The 26,927-nt window shown below is 43.2% G+C and overlaps 1 protein-coding gene across 2 annotated transcripts in view; it reads right to left on the bottom strand.

Annotated features, from left to right (window-relative positions):
- The window catches only part of Slc14a2 (solute carrier family 14 member 2), a 428,217-nt gene that overhangs the window by 45,764 nt on the left and 355,526 nt on the right, over window positions 1-26,927 (bottom strand). For both annotated transcript variants that reach the window (XM_060377007.1, XM_060377006.1), the window contains exons 4-7: window positions 15,898-16,082; window positions 13,972-14,152; window positions 12,763-12,952; window positions 3,911-4,039 (exon numbers count right to left, since the gene is read on the bottom strand). In XM_060377007.1, coding sequence (XP_060232990.1) covers window positions 3,911-4,039; window positions 12,763-12,952; window positions 13,972-14,152; window positions 15,898-16,071 — 674 coding nt within the window. In that variant the 5' untranslated portion in view covers window positions 16,072-16,082. The remainder of the gene's footprint in view (window positions 1-3,910; window positions 4,040-12,762; window positions 12,953-13,971; window positions 14,153-15,897; window positions 16,083-26,927) is intronic.

Raw genomic sequence — 26,927 nt, 5'->3', positions numbered from 1 at the left:
AAGAAGAGACACAATTAATCACCATGACTATCTTTAAGCTGACTCTATCTTTATCTCTGGACATCGGAATGTCTACTATCCCTCATCTTTAAGCTCCCCTAGGGATTTTAGTGGTTCACTGATCTATAACTGAGAATAATGTTCTCAGTTTGAGGAAGCAAATTAAAAACATAGTAATTTGAATGGAATACCTTATGAAATAGTTTAAATACTTTTTTGTTCCTTCAACTGAGAAAACCAAACAAAACATGATCTTTATAAAATGCCATTATTGCCTTTGGCTTGTCCAGATGTATACCAGCTGTTGCCTGGGGTTGTGACAGCATTCTTAGGGTTTGACCTTCTAGTTAGATGATGCTAGAATATGTATGTAATGAACAAGATTGTACTTTCTGGGAGCCTCTCTGGGGACTTCCAGATAAAACAAAATCTTATTTGCACACATTGTCTTCTTGGTCGATGGTCTGTTCCTGGGGATGAGCATGGATTTTGGACACAGAGAGAGCTGAATCCAAAACCAATCTGTTATAACTTAGAGGCTAAGTGAACAATGTTAAATAAATAATAATTTAGAAATAAATTGCTTGCAGTTTCAGCTTTCCCTGGAAGGGACCAGCCACTCCAGATATCCCACACATATCTCATCCTCCGAGGCAGCTGGACAAGACAGAAAACCCCATGACCTGGTTGCATAGCCTGTCTTTAATTAGTGGCCACGAATCTCACATGGGCATTCAGGCCCACCTAAAGTAACTCTAACGCACAGAAAGCTAGTTCATGTTTGTTTTTCTCTTTGAATTCTTACTGTCTGCCTCCCTTCTTTCTGTCTGGGTCAACCACAAGGTTTTATTTACTTCATAAAAATGTGATGGGATGAGAAATGTTTCATTTCCTAGACCATAAAAACACACACCCCGCCAGCTTTGTTCCCACACTGCCTCTCTCCCTCCCACATTTGATGAAAGTATCCCAGCTCCTTCATCAGATTAACTCTTTGCCTGTTCTTTGGTTTGGATCCTTTGCCAGGGCTTTTCTCTTACAGCATTCTCCACAGCGTAGATCTCCTTGTCCTCCAGGCCATTCTTGTCAGGCTATGGTACACTTTATTAGTGTCTGCTTTCAAATGCTGTCTCTGTTTAACTCGACACTCACTCCTCTCCAGGGTCTATTTTTTCATAGCAGTCTTCCTCAGAAGGGCTGGTGCTCTGTTATCACAATCTCTCTGCTCCTATCCTCCCTGAACCCCATCAGTCAGGTGTGTGTTCTCAATTACAGCGCAGAAATGGCTCTTGTCAAGTTCACCTGATGACATCTCACTTGGCGAGTTCACAGTCACTCCTTTCCTCTTAATTTAAAGCTGGAATCTCGCACTGTATGGAAATACTTTCTGTGTGGGCTACTACAACATTGAACTTTCTTAGATTACTCCTCGCTTACTCCATCTCAAGTTCCCTTCCATGACATTCCCGCTTTTCTGCCAGACATCTAATTATTGGGAGATTCCTTGGTTGTCACTTGGCTCCTCTCTCCTTAGCCTTCCCCTGTGGGTGATATTTAGTCTCGTAGATATGAAACACCTTCTGTATGTGTCTGCCTTTCACAGTCAACTCTATCATTAGCTTCTTGATCCCCATGTCCACTTGCCATCTCAGCACGTCTGCTTGGAAGTCTAACACAGGTTGTGTAGACAGGTTTTGTTTGTTTTGGTCTCCCTGCTTTGCTCTTAGACTGCTGTATAACCCATATGCTCAAGCAAATCACAGTAGTATATTGAATATTCCCCCTTTCTTATCACCAGCTTCTCAGAAAGTCTTCTTGCCTTTGTCTCCCTTCAATAAACCCCAGACTCAGTCTCTTCTGGAGACCTTCATGTATTCTCTAGTCCAGGCAGCCCTGTCTCTGTGGATCTTTTTAGTGAATCCTTATTATAACTCTGCAACCACTCTTGATCATCTAAATCTGTTCTCCACTTTGTAGGCAGAGAAGCTTATTTAGTTTTGAGTTTACATCATCACTCTAATCCAAACTGTGACACTCTGTTCCATTTCTACTATAGACATAATAAAAATCAGAACACTCGTTGAGTGCCATGGTGCTAGGGAACCACCTCATCTACTGAACTCTAAACTCCCACCACCCCTCCCTCATTCTTAGAATTTCAGCCTCTTGGGTGTTGCCTCTATTTCTTGGCCACCTCCCATTCTTCATTTGGAGTCTTGTATCTGAGGCATCCTTCACCCAAGCTTTGAGATGGTACATGCCTCCCTGACATTTAAGTGACAATTCAAGTTTCCCATCTATAATGTATCTTTCCCTGACTACCCTGCTTGGAGTCATGCTCACTTTTCTCCAAGCAGTAAATCATCTTGAAAGAACTTTTGTTTGCTAGTTTTATAAGAGGTAAACTTATTAACTAGTAAATAAAGAAAAATATAAACCCAAGAGAATAGTGGTTTTTCCTTATCTACACTTATCAATAGTCACTGTGCTCAGTGAATAGGCACTTGGACTTTTGTCTAGTGGGTAAATCTTGAAAACAGCACTTTAATCCAGGTTAAATGGACCGAGTTTCAAGGGCAGTATGAATGGATTAATAAATGCACTGGAATAGAAGGTGGTACCGAATTTCACCCAAAGCAGGAGTCAGTGTTGTCTGCCTTTTAGTTTGAGAAATGGGGGGGTAGGGGCATTGAAATCTGAGCTACTACCAGGTGCCATATGGCAGAGAGGCTGTGTTGAGGGGTTGAATCTATGTAGTTATAAAACAAATGCATGCAAATGAGGATGAATTCTGCTCCTCACTGGGGGACATGTGGGGAGCATTAAGAAAATTCCCCACAGAAATGACCATTTTGTTTTTTGCCCCAAATGCATCAAGGAAGATAGAAACTCCAAGAAGAAAAATAAATTGCCCAGAATGCTTAATGCAGTAATTTATTTGCAAGCACCACTAAAAAGCAATGAAACACTACTTAAGCTAAATTGAACTAACTAGTTTTAGTAACTCCAGACTTTGAAACCTAAGAAAGACATTTACTTTTTGGAGATGTTAAAAATAAATTACTATGTCTGATTTATTGCTGAGAACAGGAATAAATCACCATGTCTGAGAGGAGTTGAGCATAGTGTAGTAGCGATGTGTGATGGGAAAAGTTGGAGACACTGCTTCCTATGATAGGAAACCAGTGGAGACTGTGGGTTCCTAAGTTATTGATTGGTTACTATTGGGCCATTTGGACACTTTACTGCTTCAAGCTCAAATGAAATTAAGATCATATGTGTGACTGGCTAAGCGCACTCTGTATTCAACAAGTATTTGTTCCTATGTCTCTTCTCTCTCGAAGCTCTCAACTGAAAGCTCTAGTTCAAAGACTCTGCACTTTGCATACAAACCTCCTGCTCCAAGAAAGCCTTCTGATTCTACCACAAGTGTGTTTCCAGATTTGAAAGATTAGTAAGGCCACACAATTCATAATCCCCATGTAGCCTGGGGTTTAATAATGCAGATTCTAGAGTCAGAGATCCAGCCTCAAAACCTGAATGTAAGACCTGGAAGGGGTTACTCACCCTCTCTACGCCTTAGTCTTCTCTTCTGCAAACTGGGGATAAATACAATGTCACCTTGCTGGTACTTAGGAGCTATTTAATTAACATCAACCTTTATTATTTATAAAGGAAGATTAACAACTCAATAAAACATGTGGTTTTCAAAACAGCTCTAAATGGTCTCTGGTAAGTTCTGTCTCCACTTAACCCTGCTGTATTGTTTCTGAAGTCATGAACTTATGGATTTTCATGGTCTTGCTAGACAAAAATTATCTGTTTATGGAGACACTGGGGTACACAAGTGTGCATGTCCCATTGCTACCCAATGAGCATTTCTGTGAGCATAAACAGGGAGGTACCTCACCAGGCCATGGATGTGAAGGTCACAGGAAACAGAAGCCACCAGTAGTAGTCTAGCTTCTCTGAGAACACAACCATGAGCAGTCCCACCAGCATCCCATTATAGCCATGAAGTCCAGAGGCGATGGCTGACCTGGATTGGGGTGGAAGTTATTTTGCATTAGCATATGGTAGTTGTACACATTGAACACTTACTCTCAGAACTCTAGACTCTGCATAAATTAGATGATTCCTTTAGTAATAGATGAAAAGTGAGACTCCGAGGTAAGATGGTGGACTAGAGCCACCTGTATGTGGCCGAGCGGAAGAAGTGTCAGGGTAGCTTAAAAATTTATATCTATGTATATATCCAAAGAGAAAGGGAGGAAATACTTCAGAAATAAAAAAGGATAGCTGAGGTTAAGTTGTGGTTCTTTCTGACAATGACCTCTCTGGCAGGACAGGGCCACCAATCAAGAGGAGGTTTCCTGGCTCAGGGGCCTGCCCTGGGCGCCATCTTGAGAGGGAACCTATTGCTTACGACAGACTTACCTGGGGCTCTCTAGACAGAAGCAATCCCAAGTCAGAAAGCCAGGACAGACTCTATCCTAGCCCCAGCCCTATAGGGGAGGAGAGTGACACTGACAAGCCAAAGGGTAGTCAACAGGACTCTCCCCGAAGGCGGAGTTTAGGGACAGGGGACCTCCTCGTCTGCCACAGAGCAGAGTCCGAGATTCTGAAGTTCCAGCACATGGTTTGCAGTCTACAGTCTCACCTCTCTAGCAAGATGGCTGCTGCTCAGTGGGCTTTAAAGGTGAAAACATAAATCCGCTTCTGTCGACACTAAGGCTGCAGTTGCTTCGAACAACATACATGGAGGCACCCTCCAGCTTGAACATTAGCTACCCCAGCGATTATGAACTGGGGACTCTCAGGAGGGTGAGAAAAACTTGTGTGATCCACAGACTACAAACCTAATGGCTTGCAGAGAGACACACGCAAGGGAACTTCTAAAACGGGGACAGATTAGCAGACATTGGACAGCATTTGTACCAACACAGGCTCAGCACCAGTACAACTCATAGGAGAGGAAAGAGCTGAAACTCAACTAACTCTTTTACCCTCTGCATGTACACAACATTCTCTAATGTTCACCGACATAGAAAAAAGTCAATCAAACAATTCATTTTTAATTTATTTTTTCTTTTTTCACCTCCTCTGTGTCACCCTTCTCTTTATTGTACTTTTCATAGTAGTTTTACTTTATCTTTAAAAATATTAATATTTTCATTTCCAAAGAACTGCGCCTCATCATTACATCAGATATAGAATACCTGTCAGCCCATGGAAATCCCTAAGTCATAAATGAAGTCTTAAGAAATATAAAAGAGTTGAAATAATTTCTTGCATCTTATCAGATCACAGTAGAATAAAAGAAATCAACAAAAATTACACATTGGGGGCTGGAGAGATGACTGAGTGGTTAAGACCATATACTCTTCTTCCACAGGACCTGAGCTTGAGTCCCAGCACACACATTGTGTGGCTCACAACCACGTGAAACTCTAACTCTGTAGGATCTAATATCTCTGGCTTCTGCAGGTACCTGAAGTCTTATACACACACACACACAGTTAAAAATACAATAAATCTTAAAAAAGATATTGTACAAATACTGGAGACTGAAGGATAAATTATTAAACGAGGAGAGGGTTATTGAAGAAGCTAGGGAGGAATTTAAAAAAGTCCTAGAATCAAGTGAAAATGATGAGGGACTTATGAGAACTCTTGCTATGGCGGTTCTAAGAGGAAACTTTATGACTGTGAGTGCTTATGCTAAAAAATCAGAGATCTCCCAAATAAATAACCCAGTGATGTGACTCAGTACCTTAGGAAAACATGAGCTGTTTAAACCTCAAACCGGTAGACGGCAATAAATAAATAAATAAATAAAATACAAAGATCTGTTCAAGAATGGTAAAATAGGGACTAAAAACAAAATCATAGACTCAACCAAAGAGTTTGTCCTTGGAAAAAACAAGATTGATAAAACCTACAGCTAACCTAACCCAAAAAAGGGAGAGAAGAAACTTTGAGTGACAACAGAAGATACAAAGCTGTCACAACAGGTTTCAGTGAAATCTGGAGAGTTACTAGGGAGTATTTCCAAGACTTATATTCCAAAAAAAAGTCTAGAAAATTGGGAAGAAATGGATACATTCCTATACATACAGCTTCCTAAAATTAAATCAAGAGGACATAAAAACTGACACAGACTCCATAGTGTGGACTTTCTCAATAGGATTTTTTTTTTTAACTTAGGACTTAGTACAAACAATGGGATTTCTGTGTGCGTCTCTGCGTCTATATTTGTATTGTTGTGCTTTTTTCTTTTTCTTGTTTGGTTGTTTGTTCTATTCATCTTATAGTATTGTATCATATTGTATTGTATTATTATTCCTTAGATGCCCGTGGGTCTGGATGGGGGGAGGGATGAGGAGGAAATGGAAGGAATAGAGGAAGAGAAACTGTAATCAGAATACATTGTATGAGAAAAAATTTGTTTTCAATAGATTTAGAAAAAAATATTGACAAATGGGCCTCCTGATTGTAAACCTTCTGCATAAGAAACAGTCTACTGAGGAGGAAACCCACAGATGGATGAAAACTGTTTCCAGTTCTATATCTGATGGAGGGTTGATATCTAGACTATACAAAGAACTAAACCCACAAGCATCAAGAAAACACTCCAATAAAAAGGAGGCTTTAAATATGAACACAGAGTCCTCCAAAGAAGAAATGACAAAAGGCTAAGAAATATTTTGACAAAGTGTTCAACATTTTCCTCCAGCAGGGAATTGAAAGTTAAAACTATTCTGAGATTTCATCTTAACCCAGCGAGAACCACTGAGATTAAGTAAACAAAGGACAGTAAGTGCTAGCAAGAATGTGGGGGAGGGAAACCCATGTTCACTCTTGGTAGGTGTCACAATGGCATAGACGTCATGGAAATTAGTATGGAGTTTCCTTCCAAAGCTGGAAATAGATCTACCATATGACCCAGCTCTTCCACTTATGGAAATACATGCAAAAGGATTTTTATCTTACTACAGAGACACTTGCTCATCCATGTTCATTGCTACTCTATTCACAATTGCCAGGAAGTAGGAACAGCCTAGATGTCCATCAACTGATCAATGGATGAAATGAAAATGTGGTGCATTTACATAATGACATATCATTCAGCTGTTAAGAAAAATGAAATTATGAAATTTGCAAGTAAATGGATGAAACTGGAAAAAGTTATATTGAGTAAGGTAAAAGACTCAGAATGATTTGTTACTGAATTATCTATTGAGTAAAACGAGCTAACACCAATGTTCCTCAAAACATTTCATAAAATAGCAAGAGAAAGAACATTATCAAACTCATTCTATGAAGCCAGCATTGTCCATATATTAAAACTGGACATTTCTACAACAGCAACAACAACCTGACCAATACCCCTGATAAACATGCATATAAAGTACTGCAAACTGAATCCAAAACACATGTCCCTACAGTTATGCAAGGACAGTTTAACATATGTAAAGGTAATATAAGATATGAACTTAAGGTTAGAAATCACATTATAATTTTAATAGCTGCAGAAAAGAACTCTGACAAAATCTAACACCTCTTCATGATAAATGCTTTGTAGAATCTAGGAATAGAAAAACAGACCTCAATACAATAAAGACTACTTACATCAAAGCTATGGCCACATTAGATAAAATAGAAAAAACTGAAAGCATTCCTTAAAAATAAGGACTAAGTAGATATTGTCTGTTCTCTCCAATTTTATTCAATATAGTGCTCTAAGTCTTAGGTAGAGCAATAATATAAGAAAAGAAACAAAAAGCATACAAATAGGAAAAGAGGAAGTAAATTATCTATTTGAAGATGACACAATCCTACACTTAAGACATTACCCTACAGATTATACCAGGACACTCATGGGTCTGATAAATATTTTTGGCAGAGTTGTAAGATCAAAACCCAACAGGCAAAATTCAGTCGTTTTTCTACACACCAATGACAAATTTATGAAGAAAGAAACTGTGGGACAATCTCATTTACAATGACTTAAAAACTACCGAGTAGAAAAAATTAACCAAGGATGTGATGACTTATATAGCAATAACTTTGCAACACGGGAGAAAGAAATTAAAGAAGACAACAGAAGATGGAAAATTCCTTCACACTTATGGATTAGGAGAATTAATATTGTGAAATGACTATGTTACTGAAAGAAACCCACAGATTCAAAGCTATCCCCACCAAAATTCTAATGACTCTCTCCATTGAGAGAGAGAGAGAGAGAGAGAGAGAGAGAGAGAGAGAGAGAGAGAGGAGAACCCTCCAGATGGCATCAGAAAAGCCTGAGACTGGACAAAGGAATGCCAAGCAGAAAGAGCAGTCCTGGAGATGAGCTGACTGATGCACTTGCCTCCGTGGATCATGGGATGTTAGCTGGACCTAGAGGAAGCATGGTGTGCAGAGTGGCCCCACACACTGTGGTCACTGCTGTTCTGGGATCCAACCTAGGCCCAGGGCCACACTGTGTGTGCAGTTGCAATGACATCAGCAGCATGGCTTTGAGCCTGTGGGAACTTCACCACGTGGCCAAGCCTGGTCCTGTCACCCATGCATTGTAACTTAAGTGGGTACCTTGTGTCTGCTCTTCCTTTGTCCTTCGGTTATAAAAGACAGACTGTTTTACCCACTAGCTGATTCTGGGTATGATGCGGAGTTACAAATAGCCAGGCATGCTGGTAAAAACTGATCTTGAGAAACCCACTGTAAAGAAATATATTTTATAGTGTGATCTAGTTATCCTACCATGAATATAACAAAAATTTCATAAAATGTTTATCTCTACTCTACATAAATCACTCTAATCAGTTGTGTTTTATTGAGTGGCTGAATTGAATAAGGTTACTGATGATTCATGATATGTAGTCTCCAAATTGAAAAGTATATGATATGGCAGAATCTAGTATTTATTTTCCAAATTTCTTAAACTGTAAGAAACTCCTGGGAAGCTGGGTACCATGGCACATGACTAAGCCCAGCACTCAGGATGGCAGAGGCAGGCAGATCTTTGTGAGTTCGAGGTCAGCCTGGTCTTCAAAGGGAGTCCAGGACAGCCAAGGCTACACAGAGAAATCCTGTCTCCAAAAACCAAAAAACCCCCAAACAAACAAAAAAAGGAAGTTCCTGAGAGACCTAAAAGTCTCTTCCCAAAATGTAGCAAATGTGCACCAAAGGCCCACTGTCACATTATTTGTGATAGATAAAAATTTCAAGGCATATGCTAGCAAAAGCAAGATGGATAAAGAAAGGACGGGAGCTGGTCACAGTGACTGTCACTGGAGGATATGGTGCCATTGTCATGGGCACCAGCACACAAGAGGTTTCCTCTGTGAAGGCTGTTCTATTTCTTGGTCTGCATATTCTTTGCATAGGTCTTTGTTAAACTGAACACACCGATAGTGCTTCCCGCTATTTCTGTACCTAATTTGGAAGAAAATCAACTTTAGGTCACTATTCGCAGATGATATGATAGTATATATGAGCCACCCCCAAAATTCAACCAGAGAACTCCTCCAGCTGATAAACACCTTCAGCAAAGTGGCAGGATACAAAATCAACTCAAAAAAAATCCGAAGCCCTCCTGTATACCAAAGACAAAAGTGCCAAGAAGGAAATTAGGGAAACAACACCCTTCACAATAGCCACTAATAACAAAAAAGTACCTTGGGGTGACACTAGCCAAGCAAGTGAAAGACCTGTTTGAGAAAAACTTCAAGTTTCTGAAGAAAGAAACTGAAGAAGATATCAGAAGATGGAAAGATCTCCCGTGCTCATGAATTGGTAGGATTAACATTGTGAAAATGGCCATACTGCCAAAAGCAATCTACAGATTCAATGCAATTCCCATCAAAATACCAACTCAATTCTTTACAGACCTTGAAAAAAAGATTCTCAGCTTCATATGGAGAAACAAAAAACCCAGAATCTCCAAAACAATCCTGTACAACAACAGATCATCTGGAGGTATCTCCATCCCCAATCTCAAGCTGTACTACAGAGCAATAGTAATAAAAACTGCATGGTATTGGCATAAAAACAGAAAGGAGGATCAATGGAACCGCATAGAAGACCCAGAAATAAACCCACACACCTATGATTACTCGATTTTTGACAAAGAAGCCAAAACCATTCAATGGAAAAAAGACAGTATCTTCAACAAATGGTGCTGGTCCAACATGCAGAAAAATGAAAATAGATCTATATTTATCACCCTGCACAAAACTAAAGTCCAAGTGGATCAAAGACCTCAGCATAAAACCAGATACTCTAAATCTGTTAGAAGAAAAAGTGGGGAACAGCCTAGAACTCATTGGCACAGGAGACAACTTCCTGAACAGAACACCAACAGCACAGGCTCTAAGAGCAACAATCAATAAATGGGACCTCATAAAACTGAAAAGCTTCTGTAAAGCAAAGGACACCATCATCAAAACAAAACAACCTCCTACAGATTGGGAAAGAATCTTCACTAACCCTTTATCTGACAGAGGACTAATATCCAGTATATACAAAGAACTAAAGAAGCTGAAAAGCAGCAAACCAAGTAATCCAATTAAAAAATGGGGAACAGAGCTAAACAGAGAATTCTCGACAGAGGAATATCGAATGGCAGAGAAACACTTAAAGAAATGCTCAACCTCATTAGCCATCAGGGAAATGCAAATCAAAATGACCCTGAGATATCACCTTACACCCATCAGAATGGCCAAGATGAAAAACTCAAGTGACAACACATGCTGGAGAGGTTGTGGAGAAAGGGGAACCCTCCTCCACTGCTGGTGGGAATGTAAACTGGTACAACAACTCTGGAAATCTATCTGGCACTTTCTAAGACAATTACGAATAGTGCTTCCTCAAGACCCAGCTATACCACTGCTAGGTATATACCCAAAGTTTGCTCAAGTACACAAAAGGGATACTTGCTAAACCATGTTTATAGCAGCTTTATTTGTAATAGCCAGAACCTGGAAACAACCCAGATGTCCATCAACGGAGGAATGGGTACAGAAATTGTGGTATTTTCACACAATGGAATACTACTCAGCAATTAAAAAGGAGGAAATCATGAATTTTGCAGGCAAATGGTGGGATCTAGAAAAGATCATTCCGAGTGAAATATCCCAGAAGGAGAAAGACAAACATGGTATATACTCACTTATATAGACCTATAAGATATGATAACCATAATGAAATCTATACACCTAAAAAAGATAATCAAGAGAGTGGACATGGGGTAAGATGATCAATCCTTGTTTAGAAAGACAGATGGGATGTGCATTGAACGTATTACAGGAGTCTACTGAGTGCATCTGAAAGACTCTAACTAGCAGTGTTGTCAAAGCAAAGACTCATGACCAAACCTTTGGCAGAGTACAGGGAATCATAAGAAAGAAGGGGAGTTAGTCTGATGGGGAAAGGATAGGAGCTCCACAAGGACCAAATATATCTGGGCACAGGGTCTTTTCTGAGACTGACATTCAACCAAGGACCATGTATGGATATAACCTAGAACCTCCGCTCAGATGTAGCCTGTGGTAGCTCAGTAACCAATTAGTTTCCCAAAGTGAGGGGAACAAGGACTAGTTCTAATAGGAACTCAATGACTGGCTCTTTGGCCTTCCCACCCCCCAAGGGAGGAGCAGTCCTGTTAGGCCACAGAGGAGGGCTTTGCAGCCAGTCCTGAAGATACCTGATAAAACAGGATCAGATGAATGGGGAGGAGGTCCCCCCCATCAGTGGACTTGGAAAGGGGCAGGGAGGATATGAGGGAGGGAGGGATTGGGAGGGAATGAGGGATCGGGACACGGCTGGGATACAGAGTTAATAAAATGTAACTGATAAGAAAAAAAAATTCAAAAAAAAAAAAAAGAAAATCAACTTTAGGTTTTCAAATAATAGATCTAAATGTAAAAAAAAAATGGGCTTAGCACACATTAAGCATTTGATAAAAATAGTTGTCAAATTCTACCAAATGCTGTTAGTGTTACTTGCTTTCCCATCCGTCAGGCTGCCTCTGTTCCTACCTCTATGATTTTCTTCTTATTGCTTCTGCTTTTTCAAATCTTTGATGCCCCTCCCATATCATCCTTCCTTTCCGCTCTCATCCTCCATACAAAACATGCATCTCTGTGCTCTTTCCAGTACTCAGAGATGTCAGTCTTTATTGACCTCTCCATTACATGCTATCTTGTTATTGCTTATTAGTCTTGCAATTTGAAACCTCCTTGAGAGACAACAGCTTAAGCATCCCTTTTTTATCTTCTTCGGAAGGAGTATTTCCGGAAGGCTCCATAGCCAAAGCCAACATGATGCTGTTGCTGTTGTGAGCTAGGACAGCTTAGTTCTCTATTGACCTTCTCAAAGTTGACACTAGAGTGGCTGACGGGGTTATTTATTTATTTTCAGTCAACTTTATGAAAGTTAGATTTTCCTAAGAAGAAGGAACTGTGCTTGAGAAAATGGTTCCTCCTAAAAATGGGCTCTAGGCAAGCCTGTAGAGTTCAGAGTTCCTCCAGGTCTTCTGCTTCAGCATCTGCTTCCAGGTTCCTGCCCCGGCTTCTGAGTGATAGATTGTAGGTAGACCCTTTCTTCCCTAAGTTGCTTTTGGTCATGGTGAATTATCACAGAAATAACTAAGACAGAGCATTTAGGTAGCTTCTTGGATGAGATTGGCGGACCACTGAATCAAACTTGTCACCTGTCTGTTACATGCTGTACAATAGGACCACAGAGAAAACTTACCTGTCCTGGCTCAAGGCAAGAGCAGCTAAGGTGGAGACCACGGTCCCCAGGACCCCAGCAATTGTCCACCAGGGATTCTGGATCAGGAGCCCTATGAAGATGATGAGCCCACTGAGGGGGTTGTTGACAAGCATCACCTGAGCTGTTCCCCGCAGGACCCAGTCTAGGAACTGGAGGGCCAGGGGCTTATCTGCAAGAGACAGACAGAGCCATCAGCGGGCACAGCTTGGACCAGTATAGGACCACTGGTTGGCATAGAAACTGAGGCACACAGGGATGCCCCAGCCAGGGTATTTCTCTTTATTCAGCCTGGCCTGGGGTGGGAGAGTGAAAGGGTTGGGAGTGGGTCTTGGCACCCAGCCCAAGGCTCTGAGTGGCCTAGCAATTGGTGTACAGCAGGTGGTAGTTTTTGCCATACAGACTGAGGGACCATGCTGAGACCAATTTAAAGCAGTTCCAGCCATTGGCTTGGTTGGCAAGGAGCCCCAGGAGCATTCCATGGGAAATTTATTGGTCCAAGGGAAGAGGTGGGGAGGGAGGTGAACTCCTGCTTTGTGTAGTGCTGTGTGACTCAGTTGAGGGATGGTAGCTGAGCAGCAAAGAAAGTAGCTCCAAGAAAGGATGTTGGAAAAGAAATTGTTAGAGCCCAGCTGTGAAAATCATTATTAAATTGGGGCCTAGAAGAAACCAGGTGTAGGAGAGGGGACATACATTCTGCCTCCCCTGGTTTGGTTTCCAGGACAACCATGCTGGTGGGGGGCAGGTAGGGACTGTTGGGACTGTTGGCGAGAGCGGTGTTTGCTAAGGCATTAAAGTTCGGAAAGCGGTTAAAAGGAAAGAACTCTGGAGCTTGGAGAGGGTGATGCTGATCTTTCCTTGGCACATAATCAGCATAATAAATGGCTGTGGAACAAGGGGAGGAATGAGCATGCAGCTATTTGGGAAATGGCTTGTATGTTACTAATTTGTTTGGCCTGTATCGATTCCACACAGGGATGATTGACTGGCAAAGGACTAAAATTAATAGAATGTATTAATTATAAAAGGAAATGTCAGATTCATTGACTACATGCCCTCATGGGGTCAACTCAGCTTCCCTTTACTGTGTCAATCCTTGCCATGAGAGAGTGAGGGAGCAACCTCATTGTCCAGGCTGGAGGAAAGGTTGCCTCCGGCCTGCCCCTTGCTCTTTCCTGGATACCTGCTTACCTTTCAGCCAGTTTCTGCATTCCTTCATGTCACCAGTGAGATAGCCCACAGCTTGGAAGAGGCTGAAGCCTCCCCGGCCTGCAGAAGCCCTCCGGGACACCTCACTCTCTCTCCTTTTATTCCTTTCATTGGGTTTTTCAATCTTCACTATGTGGCTGTCTTCATCAGATGACCGGAGATCCTTCATGGAAAAGAGAGGAGAAAAATATCAAATAATAAGCCTTTCATGTACTGTTCTTTCTTTGAGAGAGGGTCTCTTTTGTAGCCCAGGCTGTCCTTGAACTCTGTATAGCTCAGGTAAGCCACCTTGTGCCTGCCATCCTCCCCACTTTGTCTTCTGAATGCTGGGATTATAAGCACTTGTTACACAACTTGGATTCAAATGATGTGTCTTTTTGAGAGTAGGGACATTGGGAGCAGAAAGCGTTGTCAGGATTTTTGACAGATGTGGAATTGTGAAACAAAAGATGAGACTTGTGCCTGTTGTCTAAAGCTGCACCCCATGTGAACCCGCCCTTCCCAGGACTATTAAAGGTTCGTTCTGCACAGTAGGTTTTCTTAATGATTTGTGACGTGGATTCCTCTTGGCAGTTTAATGATGCCTGCAGACTTCTTTCCATAATAAACACTTTGGAAATGTATAAAACAAAGTAAGTAAGTGACAAAGAAAATTATATTGAAATGCAGTGATTACAGTGTTTAAAATAATCATGGTTCCTAGCTCTATCTAATGGCAATACAATTTAAAATCAGTGATGGATGGATATGTGGGACCTCCTCACTCCAACTCAGGACAATTCTGTAAGGCTATCTCAGATCCAAAACCCACCACAAGATCAACAATGGCCTTCATTGTGACTGCTGCATAGCTCAGTTTCTCCTTTTGCTGAATCCTGCTGCCCTTCCACATCTTTAAAAGTTGTCTCGAAGCACACCCCAGTAAACTTCTTACTTTCAAATCTTTACATCAAAGTCTAAGTCCTGGGAAATGTGGCTCATGACAGCTTGAATGGAAACCTCAGGTTCTACCAATATGACTGTGGTTCATTGTGTGTATTATTTGCAATTGAAGTAAATGCTAAAATCCATGGAGGTTAGTAGATATAATGATGGATTATTTTCCTCATCCCAGCTAATCTGCTCATCAATTTCATATGTGGACCTCTTGGTCAAGACTTCTTTCTTTAAAGCTTTGATTTTCACTGTGGTAGCTCATAAGACAAGCAGCTATTGAACAGTTGAAACGTGGCTGGTTCTCAATAAACTAGGAATAGATGAAAAATTCCTAAGCTTGATAAACAACATTTCCTAAAAGACCCATGAGTGACAATATATGTAATGGTGAAAGATTAGAAATCTCTTTCTCTAAGATCAAATGCAGAACAAGGATATCTGCTGTTGCCATGGCTGGCTACTCAACATTGTGTTCTAGCACAAAAATAGGGAAGGAAAGGAAACAAAAGTAATAGATTACTTAGAGGTATGAATAGGTTTAGCAAAGTTATAGACTCAAATTTTTTTTATGCCCTGGTATTTATAAAATCTAAAATTAAAATTAAGAAAACAATTTTATTCATGATAGCTCAAAAAGTAGAACATATTTATGGATAAATTTAACAAAAGATGTGTAAATGTTACAGAAAACTATAAAACATCACCAAGAGGAAGTAAAGGTCAAAACAAATGGAAAGACATCCCATGTTCATGGATTGGAAAACTTAGTCTTATCACAATAGCAATATTTCCTAAATTTATCTACAGATTTAATATAATTCCCATCAAAGCCCAAGTCATCTTTTTTTTCTATAGAAATGAAAAAATATGACCTAAAAATTCTTATGGGAATATACCAGGTCTTAAATCATCTCTCAGCCCCTTGGCCTCTGACCCCCACTTAAAAACCCTCTTCATGGGGTCAGTTCTCACCTTTTCCTCAGGCATTTCCAGCAGGGGAAGGGCTGGATGTGTGTCCTGGGAGCCTGAAGGCCAGGTAGGGCTGCTTAGCTCAGATTCGTACAGTTTATATCTGTTGGAAAGAGGCTCTGGCAAGAGAGGGCTGTTGTTGTTGTCAGACATCTCTTTTGAGGGGTGATCACTCATCTGTCATATGACTGGTAAGAGAGAATGGGAAAGAATGGTTAAATGGGAATGGCCACAAAGGACTTAGCTAAGGTTAGACAGAAACATGGAGGAGGCATGGCATCTGACCTGGAGGGGTAAACAGTGACATATATATATATATATATATATATATATATATATATATATATATATATAATATGTGTGTATGTCATATGAATTTATGTAATATACATCACACATATATCTATATAATATACATAAACATCATATACATACATATATTTCATTTATGCCACTGCTTGAGACAGACTCTCATGTTACCAGGCTGGCCTTGAACTTGGCCAAACATGACCTTGGTCTTCTTTACCCTTTGAGTTGTCAAAGGGATATAATCCAGTGTTTTGAGCTTGCTAGTGGAACACTACTAATTGAGCTATAGCTCCAGACCCAGGTGGGATTTCATGTGCCTATAGTCAGTGCTGCTAGAGGATCCGGAGGCTAATCCTCCATCCATAACAGTGTTACCTTTAAAAATCCCCGTTCTTCCATGTCCAGAACAAAGTTCTTTTTGTTGTAAAGATTTGCCTGAGCATCTACACCAAGTCCCTTTTATGTTTATCATTTACACGTTTTTTCCTCGCCATTCATGTCCACTGTGCTATCTCTGTATGGTCGTCAGCAGGAAATTTATTTTTACCACAGTAAATGCAGACAGAATCCAGCACTGATGAGGGTCTATAGAAACACATTCTCTTTGTTGCTAGGGAAATCATGTTGTTTCATTTGGCCCCTAATCCCCCTTCTTTCTCCTGTGTCCCGTGTGACTACTCCTGTCTCTTTCTTCTTGTCCTTCCTCAGAGTGACACAGAGGTACAAAGCCCTGGTATGTGCTATTGGAAGCTGTGTACAACCATGATGCAGGTCCTTTCCCTTCCACGTGGGCCTCCTTTCTCCTTCATTTGTGCTGTGACTAGCTCCAGGGAACATGCTTCGCTGGAGGCCCCCTGTTTCTTGTTCCATTTTGCTGCCTCTGGTAATACTTCATATCTCTCTCCCATTCAACTACTCTATCCCTTCTTCTTTGGCACTCTCCACTGTATGTATGTCTTTATTTACTTTTCCTGTGTTCTGAGAGTGGCTTTGAACCAGCACGCAGTCACCTCTCAGTATTAAGCCTTTGCTCTGGGTTGCCTCATCTGGGTTATAGGAAGCCTTCCTTAGGACAGACTGCAGATCCCTAACACGCGTGCTAGCTACCATTCCTGTGTTCACTGTTATAGGTGCTGCTCAAGGACTGTCCAAGTCCCTTCTGGAGGGGATCAAGATCTGTCTGTCCTGCGTCAGCACCACTTCCTGGTTATCTCCTTTCCTGATCCCACTGGAAGGAATTCTGGTCCTGCACTCTTGCTTCCAGACCACCTCTCCCCTTGTGTGTGCCGTAGCTGTCTTCCCCGTGGCTCACATTGTGTCCCTCTCTCTAGTGCTCACTGCTCTTACTGACTTCCCAGTCTGCCTCAGCAAAGGCTTTTGGTGTTGCAACCAGGCATCTTCCTCCTGACACTAATTCAATGCCCATTGTTCTCTGGTTTCTCATCTCCAGGAATTCTTTTCTTTTCATCTTTCTGGTCACCAGCTGTCACAGTCAAAGCATGGATTTGAAACTATTCATTTATGAATTCTCAAAAGTCAGATCTCTCTTCTGGTGCCTACCTCTTACACTTTTCAACTCACTTGCTCAAGTGCTCCTTATGATCCGGCTCTTTGACTTCCTGGAGACCTTGGACCCAAAGACTCTACCAGCCAGCTGTCATCCCTTTCCTTTGTGACCAAGTTAGGAGCCATGGCTTGTCATTTATCTCTCTGATTTCCTTGTTCCTCTCTCCCTCTGTAATGCTTGTGTAGTGAAAGCCCAAATGGTAGCCTTTTTCAAAGGTGCCTCCATTAAAAGATTTTTCTCACTTTAAGCCATCCCACAGAAAAACACGGAGTCAGACTTACTGGTCTCTCTCCAAACCTAGCAATTCTGTCCTTAAAAATTATCCTTATGTTCACAGTCACTGTCAGCTCGTTATCACCATCTCTTGCCTCTTCTTGGTTAGTGCCACCTGGACATGTCTGATTCTCTCTTGATTCTCCAAGCCATACTCTAAAGAGCAGTTTTGTAAAAACGAAAAAGCCCACCAAAGATGGTTCTACACTTAAACCCTCAAGGAAGACGGGCCTGGTGGTGTACCCCTAGCGTCCCAGCGTATGGGAGGCTAAGACAAGAGGATCCCTGCAACTTTGAGCTTGGGTTATATAACCAGGACCAGGCCAGCCAGAGACTATCTAAAATAACAAACCCCAACCAACCACCCTTATTAACCTCCCTCAAAAACCCCTCAGGTGACTTCAGCTCACATCTTAAACACGCAAGCAAGGCTCTATGTCACAAATTCCTACATGACTTAGCTTGTCGCAAGCTGCCCTGGCCCATGGCTCTGGGCTCCACACAGGACTGTTGCTGGTCAGTGGGTGGTGTTGGGCACCTTCCACAGAAGTGGCACTGCAAGGCCAGGCCTGTGGTTTGGAAGGTCTGTCTGTCCTTTACTCCTTAGTTGGTGGGGTTTGTTTCAGTGTTGTCAGAGAAGCCTTCTCAGACCCACCTTGGATCAGAAACATCCACCAGTCGTGACAGGAGGGCTCTGCCTCCTGAAAATACACAGCTGGCGGAGTGGGGAGGGGCAGTCGCTTAAGCCATTTGGAGGCTCTGGAGGCCCACAAGGATTTGTAAAGTTTTACGTAGAAGCAAATACTTCCAGGGCCCAGGAGTTTTCCTCAGAGCTGATTTGTAGATTTTGTCTAAATCTCCCAGAACTCAAGATTCATCAGGACAGTGATCTGTTCTCCTTACTTCAGTGACTCCTGGCACAGCTCTTGGCAACATAGTTAACACTAAGTGTAAAGAGGAGCGGCAGGAAAAGGGCAGGAGACAAGGAAAGAGGAAGAGTTTTTAAGTAAGACTCCATGTGACAGCAAAAGTGAATACATGTCCCAAGAAAACATCACAAATCCTTATAGATCTTGAGAGTCTCTGAGTGGCTTAAGAAGAGGGTGGCCACCACCGAGCTCTGCACTTGAAGCAGGCCACGCCCTGGCAGTGACTAGTACATGCCTGTGCTCCTTGGATCATCTCATTCAAGTAGAGCTGATGTGACTCCACAAATATAAAATTCAGCCTCCGTTGGTGGGTTCCTCTCCCTGATCTGACTCTGCAGGTGGGCTCCAGTGAGGGGTGGACACACTCATGTGGAGGGGCATACTGGAAAGGTTTTTCAAGTAAGCAGAAGTCACAAGGACACTGGGAATCTGTCCCCTAGTGTTCTCTCCCCCTCTAGTGGCCCAAAGGTGACACAGCATCCCTGGGCCCTTGGTAAAATTTCAATTGAAACAATAGTAAGGGAGGCAGATACCCAGACACAAGAGCCATCATGCATCTGGGTGGACTAAAGATGTTCTGGAAAGATCCGTGCAAGATCCACCGATGGTATTGTTGAAGAATAATAAGGTTTTTTTTTTAAACATTGTATTTTATTGACACCAAGTCGCTGTCAAGTAAATATGTATTGATCATTTTGTACAACAAGAAAGAAGAAAATCCTTCCTATAAAAATGATTTTATGCATCTTGATTGATGGGCATGTAAGAGAAGTACTTGCCTAAAAGGCACTTTCTTCTCTGCCCAAGACCCTGCTGTGTGCAGAAGATGTTCTTCTAGAAGAATCAAGCTACAGAGAAGCAGATAGTAATATTTTTGCATGTGACTACAGGGCCACCTGTGCTTGCCAGAGAAACCTCACCTTTGACTGTGGTATCTACAGAAAGTAGAGACTCACAGCACTGGCTGTTTGTTGCAATGTCTAGATTAGAACTGGCTCCCAGCACCTCTCCTGTCGCTCTCATTGCCTTGTTGGGACCTGGCTGAGTTGTGCAGAGCCTGTGCTGATCCTAGGCTCCAGCCCAGGCCCTCAGCCCAGCAATCAGTTTCATAAGCCCACATGGCCTCCGCAGGAACGTTGGGCTGTATCTCCTCTAGGGAACACAGTGTTCCTCTGCCGTGGGAATGTTTATCCTGTTAAAACACGGGGAATTTTGGCTGGAGGGCAGTGGTGAGATGCGCAGCAAAAATGGCCTTGTAAAGAGAAGGCCCCTGTGCTCGGAAAGTGCTCTGGCCACTCACACTGTGAGGGCCTCCTCGTTGCCCTCTTCAAAGGGCAGGCTAGGGTTCCTAGGACAATAAAAGTGCTGACTTAGGTTGCTGGCACACAGTGGGTAGTCTGTGCTTTTAATTTTCCTTCTAGTGCTTCCAAACTCAAGAGAAGGATGGCTAGAGTAATCAGACCAAGGACAAGAAATCTGATCTAAAACAGAATCGTTCTCTCTTCTTCCCTCCTTCCTTCCCTCTCTGCTTTCTCTTATACTTTAAGCACTTAAAATAATTAGTGTTATTATGACATTTACATACATATGTATCATGGCATTTTGCTCATATTTTCCCAACCTCAATGTTCTCCCTTACCCCTTGCCAGTTCCCATCCTGGCCCCAAATAGTTCACCTTCCTCTTTTCTGTTTTATGCCCCCTCCCACACCAGGTTCTAAAGTTCTGCCTGAAGGAAAATGTGCTATTTTGTCTTTCTTTTCTACAATTATCCCTTTCTCCCCTCCCCATCATAGTCTTCCTTCTACTTTCACGGGTGTATATATATATATATATATATAAATCTAGATTCTGCATCTGAGAGAAAACACGTGATATTTGTGTTTCTGAGTCTCAGAGTCTTTCAAAAGTTTCCCTAAGGCGTCGCCACTTGGTAGAGCTGAATGTGGATCTCTGCCCCAGCCACGTCCTGACTGAGGGCTTCAGAGCCTGTTCCCAGCCCTGCTTGGGCCAGTCCATTAAACTGGCTTCCAAGAACACATAATGATCTGTTTGGCGAGTTCTGCCCCTTCTTGGCTGCCCTGCACCTTCTCTTCTCCCTCAGAAGTACTGACAGAAAGGCTATTTGGATCAGCCCCACATCGCTCCATAAAGCTAGGCTTCCCTAACAGGGCGGCTTCTCCATTCTCTTTGCAAGAGCCCTTTTTATTGGGTACCTACTGTGACTCACAGCCTTTCCTTACGTCGAAAGCCCCCCAGGCCTTGTCTAAGAAGAGCTGGGTTTGAGTGGTGGGGAAGGGGCAATGGGTAGAGTAGCGGCACTGACGGGGAGTGTGGTGATACGGGGTAAGCCTGGCAGCTTGCCTTTCCCGTGCCGGGGGCATGGAGGTCCAGTGTTCGTATTAGGTCTTGGACCCATGGGGAGGTAAGAGAATCAATACTCCTGGCCAAAGAGCCTGGAAAAAAAATCTTTAAGTTCTGCCAGGAATTCCCCAGGGGCACAGAGGGAGGGCGTTACCAGCAAAGATGAAGACAGAGACCCCAGTTCTTTTTCCAGTGTCTAGAAAATGCAATTCTTACTCCATTGCTCTAATTTTACAGTCTTATTTTGGTTCTTTTCTCTAAAAGATTATTCATTCCTCAAACAACTACCAAAACATACCCATGCCAAAGGGGAAAGGCTAGTTTCCACGCAGCATAGTCCTGCTGCCCTGGGTGGGACTGGGCTTGACCCTGGAGGGTTAGAATGCAGTCAGTTCCAGCTCCCGAGTGGTCTCTTAGGTTTAAGTGTAGTGATAGGCCGAATCTCAGATGGCCCATTTATTTATACTGGTCTGGGTTGCAGCAGCTCTGGAGAGGGAAGAGTGAGTATTAGGGTATTCAACATACTTGTTGGCTGATTGGCTCTGCAGTTGATGCAGGGAAGAGTTCCATACAGTTTTACAGTCTTCGGATCCAAGGTCAGGGAGCCTGCGTCCTTCCGTTTTCTAGCGCTTCTACTCCAACTGGCCAAGATTCCACAGGTCCCACGAGGCTGACTGGCTTTAATGTGCACAGCCCCAATTAGTGGAAGCCCTCTGATCTATGAGGCTAACGTGGCCACCGTCACCCTCTCAGTGCTTTCACCCCTTCTGGTTCAAGTTTGGTTCATCACGTCAATGCATGAAACATCTCTACTTAGAGAGAAGTTAAGGGCTGATTGACCCTAAGTCTTCCTTTCTCTGGGGCAGCCCTTTTGGTTTTCCTTCGGTTTGGTTCCTTAGACCAGCCCCAGACCGTACCATTTTGGTCAGCCACCAGGCAGATAGATGGAGCGAACAGTTTAGTAACTGGGCCAGGGTGAACTGTGCCCTTTCTTAGAGTGGACTGTGTAAGAGGCTGGCTCGGCTCTGTCATTTATTAGGGATGTTCTGAGCTTTTCTTGGCAGCTCCAGCCCACCAAGGCTTATCTGCACTGACAGGCTAACTCACTGGCCAGAGGTCCAGGCTGGGAGGGACAGGGTAAGATGCGGCATAGCCTTTATGGGCCAGCTGCAGACTGACTGGACCTAGAGACAGCTGATGACTAGTGAGCCTGTGCTGTATTTTTTAGGTCCTTCGGCAGGGCCTCGCTGGGGTACTGTAGCTGGCAGGGGAACTCTGGTTGTGACCTTGGGAGTAAGAAACCAAACCGCCATGATGCTTCTCCTGAGATGCTAACGAGGTTGGAAGGGCATTTGCAGGGGGTGGTCATTCTCTTCTCAGCTGATACTTTAAAAGTGGTTCTTCCTCAGTCTTCTTCCTACATACTATACCCATGCCTCACCATACCCCATCAGAGGCAACGACTAAACCATCAGGTCTTTCTCCATGCGTGCCTGCCTGTATTAGCCCATGTTCTCCTCTGGGCCAGGCCATCCAAGGCCCAGCTCAGCTCTTTGGTGTGCATGGCTCTCTGTTATCTCCCAAACCTCTTCCCTGTGTTTGGCTTTGCTTTCTGACTTCCCATGGACACTCCTAACTCTCCTCTGGCCTGCAGTGTGCTTAGGGCATATTTGAAAGAATATCGCTCCCCCTCTCTTCTTCTCTCCTTCCCTCTCTCTTTCTTTTTTCTCCTTCCCTTGTTCCAGTACTCTTATCTATGCCCAGATGGCTTTTGGTTATTGTTATTTGGCTTTGCGTTAATTGTTAATGTGTTATTGTGTTATTGTTATTTGGCTTTGGGTTAAAGTTATTGAACTGAGGTTGCATAGAAGCCAGACTTACTGGATCGAATCTTAGGAAAGGTTCTCATCTTTATGTCTCTGTTTGGTCATTTTATCCATGAGACATAGACAAAAACAGTGCCTATCTCATGGGGTTTTCTCTGCCATTGCTGCTTGTATGACATCTCTTATACACAGATAGGAAGCCATTAAGGACAGTTTCCTTATGCTACAGCATTGTCTACATAGTAGGTACTTAATAAATATTTTTCCTGAATTAATGAATGAATGAATAAATCACTGGATATTGGATATCATGACTGTCCAAATTCTGGAATGTATTGGATCATCATGGGCATCATGTTTTACATCCTCTATAGCATTTTTCTTCAGTCATCCCCTACTGCAGTTTTCTCAAGTCAACACCATATTGATGGGGGAGGGGGTGTGGCTGGAGAGAGAGGGAGAGATGCGGTTTTTCTTATTTGACAGGCCTAGAGAAATGAGAGTACCTGCTTAAAGTTCCATAGGAGTTTACCCAGGACCTGAGCTGACCCAGTACCCTCATGCTCAAACCTGGGCTTTCTCCAGTGGCACCATCAAGTCCTTTGCTGTGGATTTTGAACCCTTTTCTGGAGCTGCTTCTCTTTGACACACTGACTGTGGGCTGAGGGGTCTTTGATGCTCCCCAGAGCCCAACCTTGTGCACCTGAAGCTTCTCATACAGGTTGTGTACTGCGGGCAGGTACACAACCTTTACTGCACTCAAACTGGGGTCAATCTTTTCATACTTGACCCAAGATCTTTGTTCATTCTTGAGGACTTGTCTGGTGTTCTTGTTCCATTGAAACCCCCCCTTGTGTGTGTGGTGGGGGGAGGCAGAGCTCACTGAACTCAGGAGGTAATCAAAGGGTTTTATGTCTGGAAGAATAGAAACCTGCAGGATTCTGGAGAGCCATCCCCATCAGGATAAAGGGTAGCAAGCAACTGTTGGGGTGGAGGTTCTGGGTGGCCAGACTGCAGAGAGCAGAGGCTTCTTAGACTGCTGAGCTGCCTGCACACTGTAGCGTGAGTGCTCCCGGTACAGCTTTCATGAACCATCCTGGAGTGGGCTTTCTAGTGACATAGTTGCTTTTGAGTCATCTCTGCTTGTAAGTAATCCTCTCCCACATTCCTGTTAGTAACACCAATTTAAAAAGGTTTGCCACATTGAATTTTGTCAAAATCATTACTTGATTTGTCATGGGTTTCCTTTTTGGGGTGAGCATGTGTTGCAACTTCCCTAGGAAATGTCTGTCACAAAACACTACCATCTTTACTTTAAAACCAATCCACCAATCAACCAACCAACCAACAAACAACCCCCCCCAAAAAAATCACAAAACCCAAACCCCCAAACCACTGCTCCTTTCTTGTGCACAGATGTTTGTTTTCTTAGAAAGCAATACCTGTGCAGAGGGAGAAGGAAGGGCTAACCCTGGGTGGGTGGTGCTTTGGCCAGTGCTCACTAGGTACCATTCCAGGACCCTCTCATTCAGAGAACACCAAAGGCACGAGCATTGAAGGTCCTTTCGAAGGCAATGTCATTAGAGTCCTGTTAGGTTGGCTAAGGGAGGCAGTCGGGGTCTGGTGTTAGATCCTACGTTTCTCTTAGCTACCACCAGGAGCCTCAGGGCCTGATTGACTTAGCACAGCGTCCAGGGCTGTGCCTCCTCCTTGCCTCTGCATAGCATGTCTCAGCATGAGAGGAAATAGGCAGGAGTCCTTCCACGAAGTGGATTTCCCCACAAAACCCACAGTTCCTCAAAATTGGCTTCAGGTGGCATTTTCTGTGATGATGATCTTGAATCACCCACTTAGCCTGACATGGTGGCAGGCACAGTAGGTGACTAGTGGGAGAGGTTGTGGCTTTGATAAGGACCTGAAGGTGCTGAGGAGTCCAGAGTAGGGAAAATGAGACCTCCGGGGAGAGACACCAGCTGTGCGTAGCCACACCTGGCCAGCCTGCAATACAAGTGAGTGACAGAATTATAGAACTTCACAGAGCCTGCTGTTCCCAAATGTCTTTCACTGGCCAATCAGGGAGAAGCGAAGCTCATTGGCCGGAAGTGACTGCTCCTTGCTTCAAGCTCTCAGAGCTGAAATCCTCAGTATTGATCAACATGACATCTTTAACAAAAGTACCATGATTAGGTCCTCTCCTCTAGAGATCCCACCTTAACGGGCCTTCCCACGTAGGGGACTGGGGGCTGAAAAGCACCACAGGCGACGCTAACGTGCAATCAAGTCTGAAGAGTTTGACTGAGCTTTTCTTTCTTCTGGCTGAAAACATTTTGTTGCCTACCTACTCCAGGTGAGTGCTGAATACCAGCTTCGCCTGGGAGGGTAGGAAGGTAGGCTCTCAGCCCTACCTCAGAAGCAGGATCTGGATGTTCAGGAGGCAGGTGAGCCCCCGACTCATTCACACAGGTGTTGAGGTGTAACTGGGATTGCTGCCACTGAGACAGCAAACAACAGGAAGTGGGATGAAGGGAGAGGCATGGAAGCAATCTTCATGGATTCCAGAATTTATGCTTAGTGGTCAAATCATTCAGAAAATAAGCAAAGCCAGACTTCATTTAGCAACAACAAAACCAAAACACAACAAAAACTCAGTTCATGACTGTAAAGACGATTTGCATCCTCTGTCCTCAGATTAAACAAGGTGACAACACCCCAGCATTTTTAGCATGTGCTGTGGCCCGTGGAAGTTAAATGGTGCTTTCCTCAGAGCCTTTTCAGGGTCATATCAACAGCAGGCTCCTGAGGAACCTAGCTGCAGGTGGTGTGCGATCTCAGAAATAAAGTGTATAGCTTATGGAAATGGGACTCCCTCAGTAATTCACATATCCCGTAACGGATCTCCCTTTGCTCTGCAAGCCAGATGTAACCAGAGAGAGGAGGCAGATGGGTTCTTGGTATTCTTAGCTCTGAGGAAGACAGATGCCTAGCCCTCTGGACCTAAGTTGAAGTGAATTGAAATTGTTGGCTCTCTTAGTGTTGTTTCTAGTGTTGAGATAAAACACCGACTAAAGGCAACTTGGGGAAGAAAGGATTTATTTGGCTTACAAGCTACAGTCCATTGTGAAGGAAGTCATGGCAGGAACTCAGGGCTGGAACCTACAGTCAGGAACTGAAGCAGGGGCCCCAGAGGCCTGATGCTTAGTGACTTGCTCACATGACTTGCTCAACCTGCTTCCTTTCTCATACAACCCAGGGCCACATGCCCACAGGCTGCACCACCTACAGTGGGCTGGGCCCCTCCTGCATCAGTCATTAATCAAGAAAATGTCTCTCCAATATTTGCCTACAGACCAATCATAGGGAGGCATTTTTTTTAGTTGAGTTGTTTTCTTCCAAGATGACCTAGTTTGTGTCAAGTTGATGTAAAGCTAACCAGTGCAGTGATTATAGGAAGCATTGTTATCAAGTTCAGTTTATAACAATGGAACAACACAGGAACTTGGACGGAGAACATTAGTCAAGACTATTGGTAGTAAAACAGTTTGTGCAATATCAAGGAGAGAATAGAGAAAGCCCACCTGGAGTGGAAAGCATCATCATGGTGGTGGTAAGAAGTAGAATTAAAGCTAACAGAAAGGAAGGATGGGACAGGAGAGAAGAGAGAGTGGAGAGGTGCTACAAAGGAGAAGTTGGAATGCTGCTGCTGAAGGATGTGCTGAGAAAGAGAACTGGGATGAAAAGGAATGCATAGAAACACAGATGACTGTCC

Source organism: Meriones unguiculatus, chromosome 2, assembly GCF_030254825.1.
Source record: "Meriones unguiculatus strain TT.TT164.6M chromosome 2, Bangor_MerUng_6.1, whole genome shotgun sequence".
NCBI lineage: Eukaryota > Metazoa > Chordata > Mammalia > Rodentia > Muridae > Meriones > Meriones unguiculatus.
Note: the sequence above shows the minus strand (reverse complement) of the source record. Positions and strands in the feature narration are given on the sequence as shown.